General features: G+C 45.9%; 1 protein-coding gene across 1 annotated transcript; it reads left to right on the forward strand.

The window, feature by feature from the left end:
* The first annotated feature begins 352 nt into the window (after positions 1–352).
* On the forward strand, positions 353–6,106 carry CD24 (CD24 molecule). Its single transcript, XM_028494724.1, has 5 exons — positions 353–369; positions 852–928; positions 1,456–1,632; positions 3,186–3,220; positions 4,439–6,106. Exons 1-5 carry the CDS (start codon positions 353–355, stop codon positions 4,604–4,606), a joined length of 474 nt encoding a protein of 157 aa, XP_028350525.1. The 3' UTR covers positions 4,607–6,106.
* The last annotated feature ends 8,018 nt before the right edge of the window (positions 6,107–14,124 follow it).

Below are 14,124 nucleotides of genomic sequence, written 5' to 3' on the forward strand. Positions count from 1 at the left end.
GCCCATTCAGTCACAGACCAACTATTGTGGATTCCATTGCCACTCTGCTTCCGTAAAACAAACCTTGTTTAACCAGGTTGCTCTGCAAAAGTAAAATTTAAACAAATTTACAGCCTTACTATGTTTGGTCTCTGTTTGCTTCGAAGACAGCAAACCACTTGGGCAAACTTTGAATAAAAAGATTATGTCGCGCAACTATAAATTAAATAAAAAACCTTCCACCAGTAAAATAGTTTCTACTTTCACTGTGTGCTTGAAAGTTTTCACAATAGGATGGTTAGCAAATATATTCCACTCAAATCTGCAGAATAATGACTAATCTCCTACATGCGCCAGTTCATTAAATCGCCTAATGGCAGCTATGGAAAAGTAAAAGCCTTATCCCGAAAGCTTTTGCTCTTTAAAAGGATAATGAGCAAATGCGTTGCAACAGAGACCAAAGAAGCATGTCCCCAGGAATTCCACTGGGGCAGCGAATTCTAATGGGACCGCCAGGGAGGTTCCCGCTCCCTGGGTAGGACCTGGGAGCAAAGCCGCGTGGTGAGGGCCGGCGGGGCCTTTAGGGCTGGGGAGGGGGATCACCCCTCAGGGTGGGTTATCGTCTCCTCGCCCCCGTCCGCCAGTGGCGGCAGGGAGGAGCGCCGGGGACCGAAACTCAGCCGTCACCAGTGTCCGGGCAGCGTGTCCGCGCCCGGCGGGCGGCTCCCCACCTCTCGGGAGGACGGGGACCCGGGATGCCCCATAGAACTCTCACAGGCGAACACGAGGAGCTCCAAAAACAAAGCGAGTGGCTGGGGGAAGGGGCGGGCGTGACGGGCGCGGAGCCGAGCACACACACACATTGCTTTGAGCGCGGGCGCCGCCTGCCAGCCCGGCCGACCAGCCGGGGAAGGGCACGCGCGTGCCGGCGCCCTGTTCCCGTCGCCAGGTCCGGGACACCCACAAACCCCGCACGGTTCCCCTTCCTCTGGGGCGGAGATCTGAGAAAACCCTAGCCGAGGGAGCCCCGGGGTCCGCGCAGTAGTCAGAGCCGGGACTGGAGGCTGCCCGCCGCGCGGGAGGCTCAGACTTTTCTTTTGGGGGGTAACATGGCAGGTCCGGGGAAACAAAGGAAACTTGGGCTCGGCCCCGGGAGCGGCGTGTGTGGCTTGCTAGTTCGCCCCGGGTCGTGTGTGGGAGGTGCCGGGCGCCTGTGCCAGCCTGCACGCTGCCTGCCCGCGGAAACACAAAGCATCCCTCCGGGAGCCGGCAGCGCCGGCCGCCCACCTGCCGCCCGGAGGTCTCCGGGGCCGGCGGAGGGAGAGGGCGCTGGGAGCCAGGCGAGGGCCGGGCTGCGGAGAGGCGGGGAGGCGGCCAGCGGGCGCGCGCGGTGGGCGGCGGCGGCGGCGGAGGAGGGGAGCGCGGGTGGGCGGGCGGCGCCACGTCACGGCTATTGTGGCTGTCCCGGTATATAAGGTCCCGCCCGCCGGCCGCCCTCCCCACCTTGCCTGCGCCCGCCCGGAGCCACCGGTCCTTCACGCACCCCGCCTCCAGTGAGACGCGCTGCGCACCGACGGAGCGGACATGGGCAGAGCGATGGTGGCCAGGCTCGGACTGGGGCTGCTGCTTCTGGCACTGCTCTTACCTGCGCAGGTGAGGTCCTGCACGCTGGGGCTTGGGGCCCGCGCCCTAGGGGGGGTGGGTGGGGCCGCCCCCTGGGGACTGGCCTGCGCCCCCCACCTCGGGCCACGGGCCCGGACTCGGAGAGAGAATCTAGTAGAATCTGACCTGGTGGGACGGCAATGTGGAGCCCACTTTCCACTCCGTGGCGGCTGCCTCCACCCTTTCCGCGGCCCCGGAAACAAAGCACCTCCGCGCGTGGGCTGGGAGGACTCCGCCCTACCCCAGGTTCCGCGCAGCCCTTCCCAGGCAGCCTGACGCCCACCGCCCGCTTTCACCCAGAAGTCCGAGGCGCTAGCGGGGAAGAGAATGTGCGCTCCCCACCTCTGGAGCGCCTGGAGACCTCAGGCCCTTTGGGGAGGTCGTCCCTGGATCCCATGATCACCCCGCTTCCCTCTACGAGTGTTTTCGCGTCCCCAGCGCACCACACAAAGAGAGGGGACGATCCCCTTCGGGGGCGCCGCTCTCGTCCGTTCTCCACTCAGCTGGTTCGTGGATCCCGAGGAAGCCGCGGCTACCTGGCCCTATCAACCCACCTCAGTCCCGCGTGTTTCGGGGCTGAGACCTGGGCGGGGACCCTCTCCTGACCCTGTGTTCTCCCGGGGGCGACTTTACAGGTCCATCTCTTGTCACCATGGAACCCCGTGTTAGCCAGATTGGCTAGCTCTGGGCAGGCGGCGGGTGGGACATTTCTGTCCTGAGTCCCCGCCAGGCTTTTTGTCCCTGTCCCCGCCGCTTCCTCTCCAGATCCTCTGTCCCGGGAACCGACCTCGCTTGCGGTGTCCGGCCGGGTGGGTGCGCGGCGGCCGCGAGGGAGGCCAGGGGCTGAGCCTGGGAGACCCAAGTTGCGGGGGGGGGCGCTGGGAGAGCGAGAAGGGGCACTTGTCTCCAGCAGCTTGGGCTTGGAGGGTAGGTAGAGGTGCCCGAGCGGGTGGCTCGCCATCGCCTTCCATTGGGGCTTTCTGAGTGTCTGCTGAGCATTTCCAACGAAAAGTTGGGTGCGCCAGGTCCCCAGACACCCAGCCGCCGGACTCACCTGGGAGCGCAGCCTGAGAGCGGAGCGCTCCTCGTCTTCCGCTCCGCGGGCTGCGTAACTGTACCCTATTGTTGTCTTGCGGGTCGGCTGCGCTCCCGAGCCTTTCACCATTCCTCGGTGGGGGAGGGGCACGGCCACCAGAAACACTGCTCTCCCCTGCCCACTCCATCACCTTTCCAACCAGATCCTCCACCCCACCTCTAAATTTGAGGGTTTTTATTAATAGTTATGCAAATAAATCTTTGGTAGTTTGGTAGGGAAAATTTTGTTTAATGTCAGTTTAATATATTAACATTAGTTTTTTTCCTTGGTGTGGAGGACCCTTTGATTCTCCTATTGCTGCACTGGGCTCTAGTAAAAAAAAGTCACCTGATGCACCAAAGCTTTGTTGAATAAGAACAGATTATCTTCAGGGATCCCCAAACGGGTCTTGCCCCCAAACAGCGAGCCCTGTTCTAAATAATGTACCATATTAATGCTTTCCTTTTAGTGGGAGTGCTTTTTCCTGGAAGCACACGCTATTGGGTAGGTGTCCAATAAATATATTTGACTTGATCGAGGTTTTAAAAATTAGTCTATTTTAGATAGGATTTACCAATTTTTTAGTCAATGCTTGCTTAATGTCCTTATGGGTTTTATAACAAAAGGAGCTGGGTTTACCGAATGGGTTTACAACAAAAGATAGAATGGTTTTAGCTTTGGATTGATAGGCAGCCAAACGTACATGTGGCCAGACCTGCTTGGTGCCACGTCCTGGTCCCGCCTGTAATCAGAAGCCATTGTAAACCCTCTCTTGCAGTGAGAGCTGAAATCTCCCAACTGCCTTTGTTCCGTGACAAAGGAGAGATTACCACGTGCCCTGCTGGACTGTGCATTTAGTGACTTGAAAAATAGTGTGGTGAAAATAGTGTGGTGAATAATGCCTCTCAGGCGCTGGGACACTGGGGGGGACCTTGGTCCTTGGCCACAGTGGTGAGCCTTAGTTGACCAGGCAGGAAGGCTGCAGCTGGTGAAAACGACACCAAACCCTCTCGTCGGTTGTGAAGTCATTCCGACTTCACAATGCTTTGGGTGAAATCATTTTGCCTTAAGGCAGGGGTTCATTATATTATACTTTTCAACTTAAAACAGATATAGTGGCCATTTTTGAGATGGGTTATATATAATTTTCAAGATTTCAAGGGAGCAGATAAGATACCCAGGGCCCCTTAAGTTAAACGCAAGGCTGTATTAAATGGGTATGTGAAAGTTACCCAGCAAATCCAGGATAGACGACTCGGTTCTCATAACATGTCTCAAATTACCATATTTGAAAATCCAAATTATTTGTGCAACTTTAAAATCTCCCCTTCTTGGGAAAATAGAGGAAACCTTTTTTGCAATGCCAGTTAAGTCAATATAATCAGAAACTGGATTAGTTAACTTGGTTACTTATTACTTTATAAAGAATTAAGGATAAAGTCATACTCTTGGGAGTTATGTAGTTATATTGAAGAACAATTTTGTTTGCTTGTTTTTGGTTGTTGTTGCTACTTGCAGTCATTAGGTATCTCTAGGCAGTTGGTTTTGAAACAAAGATCTTGGTGGGACTAAGCAAAAATTCAGAATTAAATGATGTGGGTAAGGGAATAATGGGAAAAGAGCAATCTGAGAATATATCATCTATCTTAATTGCATATTAAGTGTATGTGGAGGCAATCGTGACATTGGAAATTGATCAGTGTAACTTTTTATATATTTTAGATTTATTCAAATCAAACAACTGTTGTAACACCTCCAAGTAATTCCTCCCAGCATACCTCAGCTGCCCCCAATCCAGCGAATGCCACCACCAAGGCAAGTGACGGTGCTCTGCAGTCAACAGCCAGTCTCTTGGTGATCTCGGTCTCCCTTCTACATCTCTACTGTTAAGAGACTCAGGCCAAGAAACATCTATACTTCCCATCCTCTAAACCCCATTCAGATGGCATCCAGACATCCAGTGTGACAAGGGGAAAAAAAACAAACAGGTCTTCATTGAATGAATCTGCTAGTTCCACACCTTATTTTATTGACAGAAACTGTTGAGGATCCCAGATTTGATTGGTTTGAAGAGCATGTGAAGGGTTTGGCTAGATGATGAATGCCAATATTAAATCTGCTGGAGTTTCCTGTACAAGATGAGAGACAACATCCAAAATTAGTTAAGAGATGATTTCCTTAAATGTGGCTTAAGAAGTATGGACACATAAAAACTCTACCTTGAAAGTGAGAATAGATTTTATCTTACCTAGAAATAAAGAATGGGATGTGGAACAGAGATTCAGTTTTCATTTGTTCATTAAATTTATCAGGCCATAAAACAATGAGGTAAAACAAAGCTTCTGTGCTTCTATTTATATGTACATTAGAAGGAACTTCCAGGTGTTACTGTAAATCCTCAATGTGTTGTTTCAGCAGTACTAATTTAATGCTGATGTACTCTAGAGAAAATTTTATGTTAAGCTATCTCTGTTCTCTTGGGAACTGAACTCTTTCCCTTGGGGTTTGGGTTTGACACTGCATTTGAATTTTTATATAGTCATTGATATGTATCAGGGCAATGATGGATTGGAATCTACCCCAAATCCAAGCATAATGAGTACATTTTGCTTATATACTTATCAACTATTCTTATTCAAAAAGAGCAGTAGATTCATTTAGCTAAACAGATAACAAAGAGTAGAATTACATTGATCTCAACTAATTTCAAAATGCTTTTTATTTCTGCATATGTCGAATACTTTTTACAGATTAAAAAATGATGTTTTGAAGGTAAGATTGACAAATCTTGAAATTAAAAAGGCAAATAATGTGAAGGAGCTAAACTATAAATCAAATATATTTGGCAAGGGAAGACTGGAAGCTTGCTTACATTAAATCCAGAAAACTTTTATACTCTTTTCTGTAAATACTTCTTTTTAAACTGAATCAGAATAGCCACATTTGGAACACTTTATGTTATCATTCAGTATTTTTAGATAGTTAGAACCTGGTCCTAAGCCTAAAGTGGGCTTGATTTTGGAAAGTAAATCTTTTCACAACTGCCTTGATGCACAGGAACCTGTTTAAAAATAGACACTCCCTAAAGTCTTTTGTTCGCATGGTCACACACTGATGCTTAGATGTTCCGAAATCTAATATGGCCACAGTAGTCTTGATAACCAAAGTCATTTTTTTTCCATCTTTAGAAATCTACACTGGAACAACCATATCCAACAGATCTCAAGCTACTGTGTGTGTGAATGAACATTCTCTTTTGTTTCATACCTGAATGCTGTACATCTATTTTGGATTGTATATTGTGTTTGTGTATTTATGCTTTGATTCATAGTAACTTCTCTTGTTATGGAATTGATTTGCATTAAACACAAACTGTAAATAAAAAGATGGCTGAAAGAGCAATCCATTGAATGATATGTTTTTCCAATGCAAGGAATACTTTGTGGGTTATCATGGTTGTGTGAGTCTACTTAAACCATTAGGGATATATATACCTCAGTATTTTCCTATTAAACAGAACATTACAGTTAAGCTCTTTTGCGTTGGCAGCGAGCAGCATGTCTTGGCTAAAGAATCCATCTGAAATTTGACATCTTTAGGCCTTCAAGTGGGCATCCCTATTTACTCAGCAACTATTGAATGCCAGCTACGTGTCAGGTTACTGAAGATTTGATTGAATGCTGAACTTGCTGGACAAGGCCTTTTACTATAGCTGAGAAAGAGAGTATGTGTATGACAAATAGGCAGTATACTGGCAAGTAGCGCTGTGAGGGAAACAAGCCAGGGTAGCAAGAATCATGGGCTATGGTTGAGCGATTATAGATGGTCTTTGACATTTGAGCTGTTATGGAGGATCTGGAGAAGAATTCCTGGTGGAGGGAACAGCACGTGCTAGGTCCCTCAGTCTGTGTAGTCACTGGCACTATTCATATCTGCACAGAGGGCCACAAGTCACTTTGGTTTTCCGAGATTGTCATTTCCATCTGCTCCTTTAGTAGTCCTGAGTTCTTTTCTTTGGCTCTTCCTGTATAGTCCTGGACTCCTAGCTCTGGCCAAAAAAAGGCTGGAATTTGGGAATAAGAAGTTCTTTGATCAGAAGCAATGTTGTGTGGATCACCATGGTGGTTGATAAGGTACCCTGTACATCCACGGATGGTAGTTTTGGTAGAAGCATTGCATGCAGGGAAGGCAAATCCATATTCAGAATAATTGTTTACTCCTTTCAGAATAAAATGCTACCCCTTCTATGATGATGTGGTCCCGTGTAATCAACATTCCATCTGGCTGATCACCTCAAGCAATGGAGCCATATAGGCTCGGTATTGGTCTCTGATGCAGCAGACGGAGCCCTCAGCCGTGGCTGTAGCCAGATCAGCCTTAATACAAGCCGATGTTACTGGGACCATGCATAATCTCCATCCTTGCCACTGTGGCCAATTTGTTCATGAGCCCATTGGATGATGACAGGGATGGGCAGGGAAGGAAGCTGACTGGTATCCACAGAACAGGCCATCTTATCCACTTGATTATTAAAATCCCCCTCTGCTGAGGTTACCTTTTAGTGAACATTCACATGGGACAAAAATATCTTCACATTCTTTTCCCTTTCAAAGAGGTCTCTCCATATACCTCTTCCTCATCCTGCCTTGTCACCAATTTTCCAATCATATTCTTTCCATGTCCATTCAGCCAAACTGTTGGCCACAGATCATGAGCTGGTATAGACTTAACCTCTGGCCATATCTCCTTCCGAGCACTGCTTGTAATTTTGCCCACTAGGAGTGTTTCCCTTTACCACTGTCCTTCAGGGATGTCCCAGAATGGCGTTGTGTAGCTGTAGCTGTCCACTTTGGGGTGTTGCCTGCATATTGTGCAGCGCCTTCTGTAAACCAGGTCCAAGTTTTCTCTTCCTCAGTCAGCTGGTCATAGGGAACTCCCCGTGAAGACATAGGTACAGGCTGGGAGAGAGATGGTAATGTAGCAGGAATATGGCCCATGGGCATTTGGGCCACTTCCTCCTATAACTTACGCGTATGTATTTTTAGGGCCTGCTCAAGCCCAGTATCATTCATGCCACCTTCATTTGACAATGGAGTGCTGATGTGCACATCCAACTTTATGGGTTGGTGGTTAGACCATACCCAGGTCATGATGGGCAGCTCAGGTTGCATGGCAGTCCGTGGTCAAGCATTCAGTCTTAAGCCCAATAACAAGCCAAAGCCTGTTTCTCAAGGAAGGGTTGCTGCCTGCAGAGGATGGCAGGGCTTAGCTCTGAAATCTTAAAACAGACAATTGACGCCAACCCTTGGTCTAATATAAATTTATAGAAAAGCAACCAAAAACTTGCATATATCTTTTATTTTTTTATTTTAAAAAAATACTTTATTTATTTATTTGGCCGTGCCGGGTCTTAGTTTTGACACTCAGGATCTTTGTTGCCGCGTGCAGGATCTTAAGTTGAGACATGCGAACTCTTAGTTGCGGCATGCGGGATCTAGTTCCCTGACTATGGATTGAACCCGGGCCCCCTGCATTGGGAGCGTGGAGTCTTAGCCACAGGACCACCAGGGAAGTCCCCCAAGCTTGGGTATATCTTTTAAAAAGTAATCATCAATGCTCATGGAGGAGGAACTATTATATAATTACTTTTTAAACTATTCTTTGAAAATGGCTTTAAACAAATATGAGCTGTTTTAAATTTATTAGAAAAATACTCAAAATTCTATTTTGGGGTTATACTTTAAATATTCATGCTGAAATACTAGTCATATAATTAAGGGCTAAATTGAGTAATGAGTGGCCATTGTATGGGTGTCTCTTGAACTAAGTTGAGCCTTAGTAGACAAAAGCAGACAATTTAGAGAAAAGCAGATAGTTGCTTTGCCATAAGGTTAAGACGAGAAAAATCTGTTTAGAACTAAACATATTCTAAACACACATACCCAATGCCACTGTCCTTAAAATAGAACTCAAATATTTAGGTAGCTGAAAAGTATGTGTTTTCCATTTCTCATAGACCTTATCTGGGGTTAGTGTGAATATTTTTGGATTCCTTCCTTAGTATAAAGAGAGTATTTTCTCTAACTTTGGTAGGATGGCATTTTTTGAAACAACACAATCACCATCATGATTTGCTTCTCAGTTTCTCTTCAATGCATTTCTAAGAAACGTTAGGAAGTTTTCGTATTTATGATATTGCAAAGAAATCTCTCTGTGAGCCCAAAGGGTTTGAGGTGGTGTAACTGTCATGCCTCTTAGCAGCTGGAGGATGCTAAGGTTTGCGGAAACCTAACAGTGTCCAAAACTGAACTCATTACCTTCCCTCCACAGACCCACTGCTTCTGCCTTCAGAGCATCTACCTGCCAAGTCTCATCACAAACCTAGGAGCCTCCTTCCTCTCTCTTCCCATCTCCAATCAGCCACAGAATCCTGTCACTTCTGAGTCAGAAATGTCTAGGCATCCTGCCTCTCTTCCCCGTCTGCCTGCCTTCCTCTGACTTGCATCCTCTGTCAAAGCTGTGCCTCTCTGCCCTTCTTTCCACACAGTGGCTATTCTTTGAAATGTAGATCTGATCATTTTGCTCCTAACTTTAAAAGTTTGGTTGGCTACCCTTTGCCCACAGAAGATAGAAGAGAAACCCCCATTCACAGACCATAAGGCTTTTCATAGTCTGGTTCCAGCCCAACTTTTCAGCCCCATTTTTAGCCACACTGGATTGCGCACCATTCTCTGAATCAACAATGTCTTTTTATGCCTCCATGGCTTTGAACGCATCCATGCATGCAACTCAGTGTAGCGGTTAAAGGCATGGATGCTAGAGCCAGGCTGCCTCAGTTTGACTCCCCGCCCAGCTCTGACTAGTGAAAGGAGCATAGGCGTGTACATAAATTCTCTGTGGCTCAGGAGTCTTGTCTGTAAAGGCACTGGATAATAATGGTACCTATCTCATAAGGCTGTTGGGAGAATTAAATGAGTTAATACACAAAGTTTTAGAAGAGTCTGGTACATTGCTAGTACTTGACAAACATTGGCCAGCATTCTTTTTTTTTTTTCATTACATTAATTTTATTTTTTAAATTATTTTTTTAATTGAAGAATAGTTGATTTACAGTGCTGTGCCAATCTCTGCTGTACAGCAAAGTGACTCAGTTACACACATACATTCTTTTTTAATATTCTTTTCCATTATGGTTTATCACAGAATATTGAATATAGTTCCCTGTGCTAGACAGTAGGACCTTGTTGTCAGCATTCTTTTTTATGGATGTGTGGACATTGCATTGACCTGTCTGTGCTCCTTGAAGGCAGGAACTGTGCCATATTTCATTTCTGGATTCCTGAGAGTAGGTGCTAAGTTAATAATGAGTTAGTAAAACAGCCAGCAGCAGTACCTTAGTAGCAGAGTAAGTTATGGTTTATCACAGAATACTGAATATAGTTCCCTGTGCTAGACAGTAGGACCTTGTTGTCAGCATTCTTTTTTATGGATGTGTGGACATTGCATTGACCTGTCTGTGCTCCTTGAAGGCAGGAACTGTGCCATATTTCATTTCTGGATTCCTGAGAGTAGGTGCTAAGTTAATAATGAGTTAGTAAAACAGCCAGCAGCAGTACCTTAGTAGCAGAGTAAGTAAGTGGGGGAGGGGAGGGCAGACTTTTGATACTATATTAGGTCTCGGGGGGGAAGCACAAGAAGGTAGTTAGGGCTATTTCTAAACAGGCTAGTCTCTTGAGGCTGCTCAGTTTTCATCATACAGGCAAACCTGCTTATCTCCAACAATGGTTCTCAACTCTGACTGCATATTAGAATCACTTGGGAAGCTTTTTAAAGAGGTGATGTCTGTCACCTTTGCCTACCTAGAAGATTCTGATTTAATTGGCCTGGGTGGAGTTTAGTCATCAGTAGATTTAAAAAGCTCCCCAGATGATTCTAAAGTGCAGCCAAATTGCGAAGCACGGGCCTGAGGGTGGGTTTAGGCAGCTCTGCTTTCTTAGGTCATTTGGCGGGCAGGGGCTGGGGCGTCAGACGGGGTTCTGGCCCCTGGCTACGAGCCCCTGTGACTAGAGGTGCTTACAGTAGAGCTGTGCTTGGAGACAGGTAAGGTCACTTTCCTCTAGTCCATCGTTTGGATTTCTACCCAACTCGAAAAGGACACACGGACTCATGCTAGAGTCCTCTGGGTCCAGCACCTGAGCCAGCACCATAAGCAGATATAGATGCCAGTCCTGGTTCTGAAAACTTGCTCCATGGCCCCTGGAAACCTCTCTGGGCTTTAAGAGGATTGGACTTTTTGGAGATATTTTCCAGTTTAAGAATATTAATATTAAGATTCCATCCAACTTGAAACATTCTGTGATTCAGAATTTTTTTTTCCTGTGAGCTTTTGTGAGCTTGCCCTCCCAACCATGAAAAATTTGTCTCACTACTCTATGCTGAGCCTTCAAAAATTAATGCAAATTCATTGTTATTACTCGAGGAGATACCGGGCATTCATCATATTCATCTGTTCTGTTATTCAGTTGTCATTTTGCACCCTACTGCATTTTCTGAAGACTTGGAGAAGGGTTCTCTTAATGATAGATTAGCACAGTCTAATTGGTAGTTGCTGTTCATTTTAAATGAGGCTGCAATAACTTTGAACTGTTTGATGGGGCTTGTGAAATATGACCAGTGACACAACCCTTGTTGAGAGTTGAGTGTGAAGGCATTGAGGAAACAAGAGTTTCCCTTTGTAGTTTCATCATTAACACTGTTTATCAGTATGCATTTGGTTTTGTATTTACTTATTTTTTAAAATTAATTTATACATTTTATTTTTGGCTGTATTGGGTCTTCACTGCTGCCCGTGGGCTTTCTCTAGTTGGGGCGACAGGGGGCTACTCTTCGTTGCGGTGCGCGGGCTTCTCATTGCGGTGGCTTCTCGTTGTGGAGCACGGGCTCTAGGCGTGTGGGCTTCAGTAGTTGTGGCACACGGGCTCGGTAGTTGTGGTTCGCGGGTTCTTGAGCGCAGGCTCGGTAGTTGTGGTGCATAGGCTTAGTTGCTCCTTGGCGTGTGGGATCTTCCCGGACCAGCGCTTGAACCCGTGTCCCCTGCATTGGCAGGCGGATTCTTAACCACTGCATTACCAGGGAAGTCCAGTATTTACTTATTACTTGCTTATTTACTTATTTATTCTGTCTTATTACAATTAAAAAATTTTTTGAGTCAGCTTATAGAAACATGCATTATACACCAGGTTACAGATAGATGAAGAATTTGAGGTAGAGGATAAATAACGGTAAAAGAAAGCCATGAATTCATGGATAGGATTCGAGAATGCTTGTCATAGGGTCCTGAGTAGCTTGTGTAGCCAATGGAAGGAAGGGGCCATGATTAGAAACAGAAGCTAAATTGCCTTGCATTTAAGACACATGAGTAAACCAGAAGTACCGAGTTCTGAGGAAAGCTTTTAGTGTGGGTCCTTAGGGGAGGCTTCCAGGTGAATATGGTCAATGTCATTGGCACCATGCCTGCAATGGCAGCAAAGGCAACTTTCTTATGGACGTCTATTTCTTATCATTTTCATCAAAACAAATGATATAGCAAAGCATAATTTAGCAGAAGTAATTTTATCAGTCGCCAAAGTAGTGTTAACCAAATATGCACCTCTGTAATTGAATATTCATAGGAAAAAACTGAATATTTAGAGGAATATACGGTCAACATCCTCCACGAATATTATTTTTTGTAATTGGGCTTTTTGATATAGATTGAGCAGAAAACAATGGCAAACAGCATGTACCAGTTACTACCCTAAATGCTTTTACATATATTTGCTCATTTAATACTTGATGTGTTTCTACATGGTCAGCGCTACAAGCATCACCATCTTTTTACAGATGAGGAAACCTAAACAGAAAGACGTTCAGTAGCTTGCCCGAAGTCACCCCATAATAGACGGTATTTGAACCCGTGTTCTGTGGCTCCTTGCTCTCAGCCACTGCACCATCAGCACTTCTCTGACTGGCGTCATCTTCTCTGACAGGATCATGGAGTATGGCTTTTCCATTTGCTGTTTAAGAACAAAGGCATAAGTTTTTACACTTGTATATACAGTAAAGCTGACATCATGTTGTGAAAATAAAGGAGTGTGCTCAGGGCTGAAGAGCAGCCATGGCGTGTCCATGTTGGTGTGTCAAAAAATCTGTGATGCCGGCCACAGAAGTCTATGGTTTTCAAGCAGGATGTGAAGGGACCCAACAAGGGCATGTGAGGGTTGGGGGCAGGTGGTGAAGGAGATAACTGAGCAGACCGTGCCTCACAGCCCTTTCCCCTTGGCCCGTCACCCCTACCCAAGTAGAGCCCTGCCGAGGTGATCTGTTTCCCTTTTGGGGTTTACACGCAAATGTTAATTAAGCAAAAAATTCCAAGGAACACCAGTCAGAAATTAGTGTTCTCTGCCATCACAAGCACAATAATTTTTTCAATCCCCAAATTTATTGTTTCTTTCTGATTATGTAAGCAATATATGTTCATTGCTAAAAGTAGGGGGAAAAAGGTACAAAGAAGAAAGCACAAGTCGCCTATAATCCTACCACCTAGAAATAACTACAATTGGTATTTTGATACAAATTCTTCTGGTCTTTTTCCCCCAGTGCGTTTATACAGATACTTGTACACACAAACATATATATTTCAACAAAGTTGTTTTATAACCTGCCTTTTAATTTAATTATTATCACGTGATTAATCATTTCTGCAACATGCTTTTAAAATAGCTCCATCATATTATATTCTTCAGGTGTACTATACTTAACCCTGTTACTGGCTATTTAGATTGTATCCAGTGTTCTCCCAATTATAATTAATATTTTAATGAACACCTTTGTACCTAGCTCTTTGCTTAGATCTCTATTTCCTTTTTTTGTGGGTGGGGTCAAACCATTTCACTGAGGGGCTTTGGGGGAGGGTCGAAGGGCTGGGAGGACAGTGAGATCCCAAGTTCGCCCTTGGCTGGGATCTTCCCAGCTAGCTTCACAGTTGCTGGAAAGCTCTATTTCCCTTTAGTGAATTGTTAGGAGTAGGATTTCTTGGCGGATGTTGTGGCTGCCACCTAGATCCTCCCTTCAGGACCCAGCGACTCGTTTCCCCACTTCTTTTTTTTTTTTTAAATTAACATTTATTTATTTTTATATTTATTTTTGGCTGTGTTGGGTCTTCGTTTCTGTGCGAGGGCTTTCTCCAGTTGCGGCGAGCAGGGGCCACTCTTCATCGCGGTGCGCGGGCCTCTCACTGTCACGGCCTCTCCCGTTGCAGAGCACAGGCTCCAGACGCGCAGGCTCAGTGGTTGCGGCTCACGGGCCTAGCCGCTCCACGGCATGTGGGATCTTCCCGGACCGGGGCACGAACCCATGTCCCCTGCATT

The sequence above is a fragment of the Physeter macrocephalus genome, chromosome 10 (assembly GCF_002837175.3).
Source record: "Physeter macrocephalus isolate SW-GA chromosome 10, ASM283717v5, whole genome shotgun sequence".
Taxonomy (NCBI): domain Eukaryota; kingdom Metazoa; phylum Chordata; class Mammalia; order Artiodactyla; family Physeteridae; genus Physeter; species Physeter macrocephalus.

Excerpts from the sequence above, each read along its gene's own strand:
- CD24 (XM_028494724.1), top strand. Across the intron at positions 1,633-3,185 it reads CACTGCTCTTACCTGCGCAG|TGGGAGTGCTTTTTCCTGGA; the intron begins GTGAGGTCCTGC and ends CTTTCCTTTTAG. Across the intron at positions 3,221-4,438 it reads CTGGAAGCACACGCTATTGG|ATTTATTCAAATCAAACAAC; the intron begins GTAGGTGTCCAA and ends TATATATTTTAG.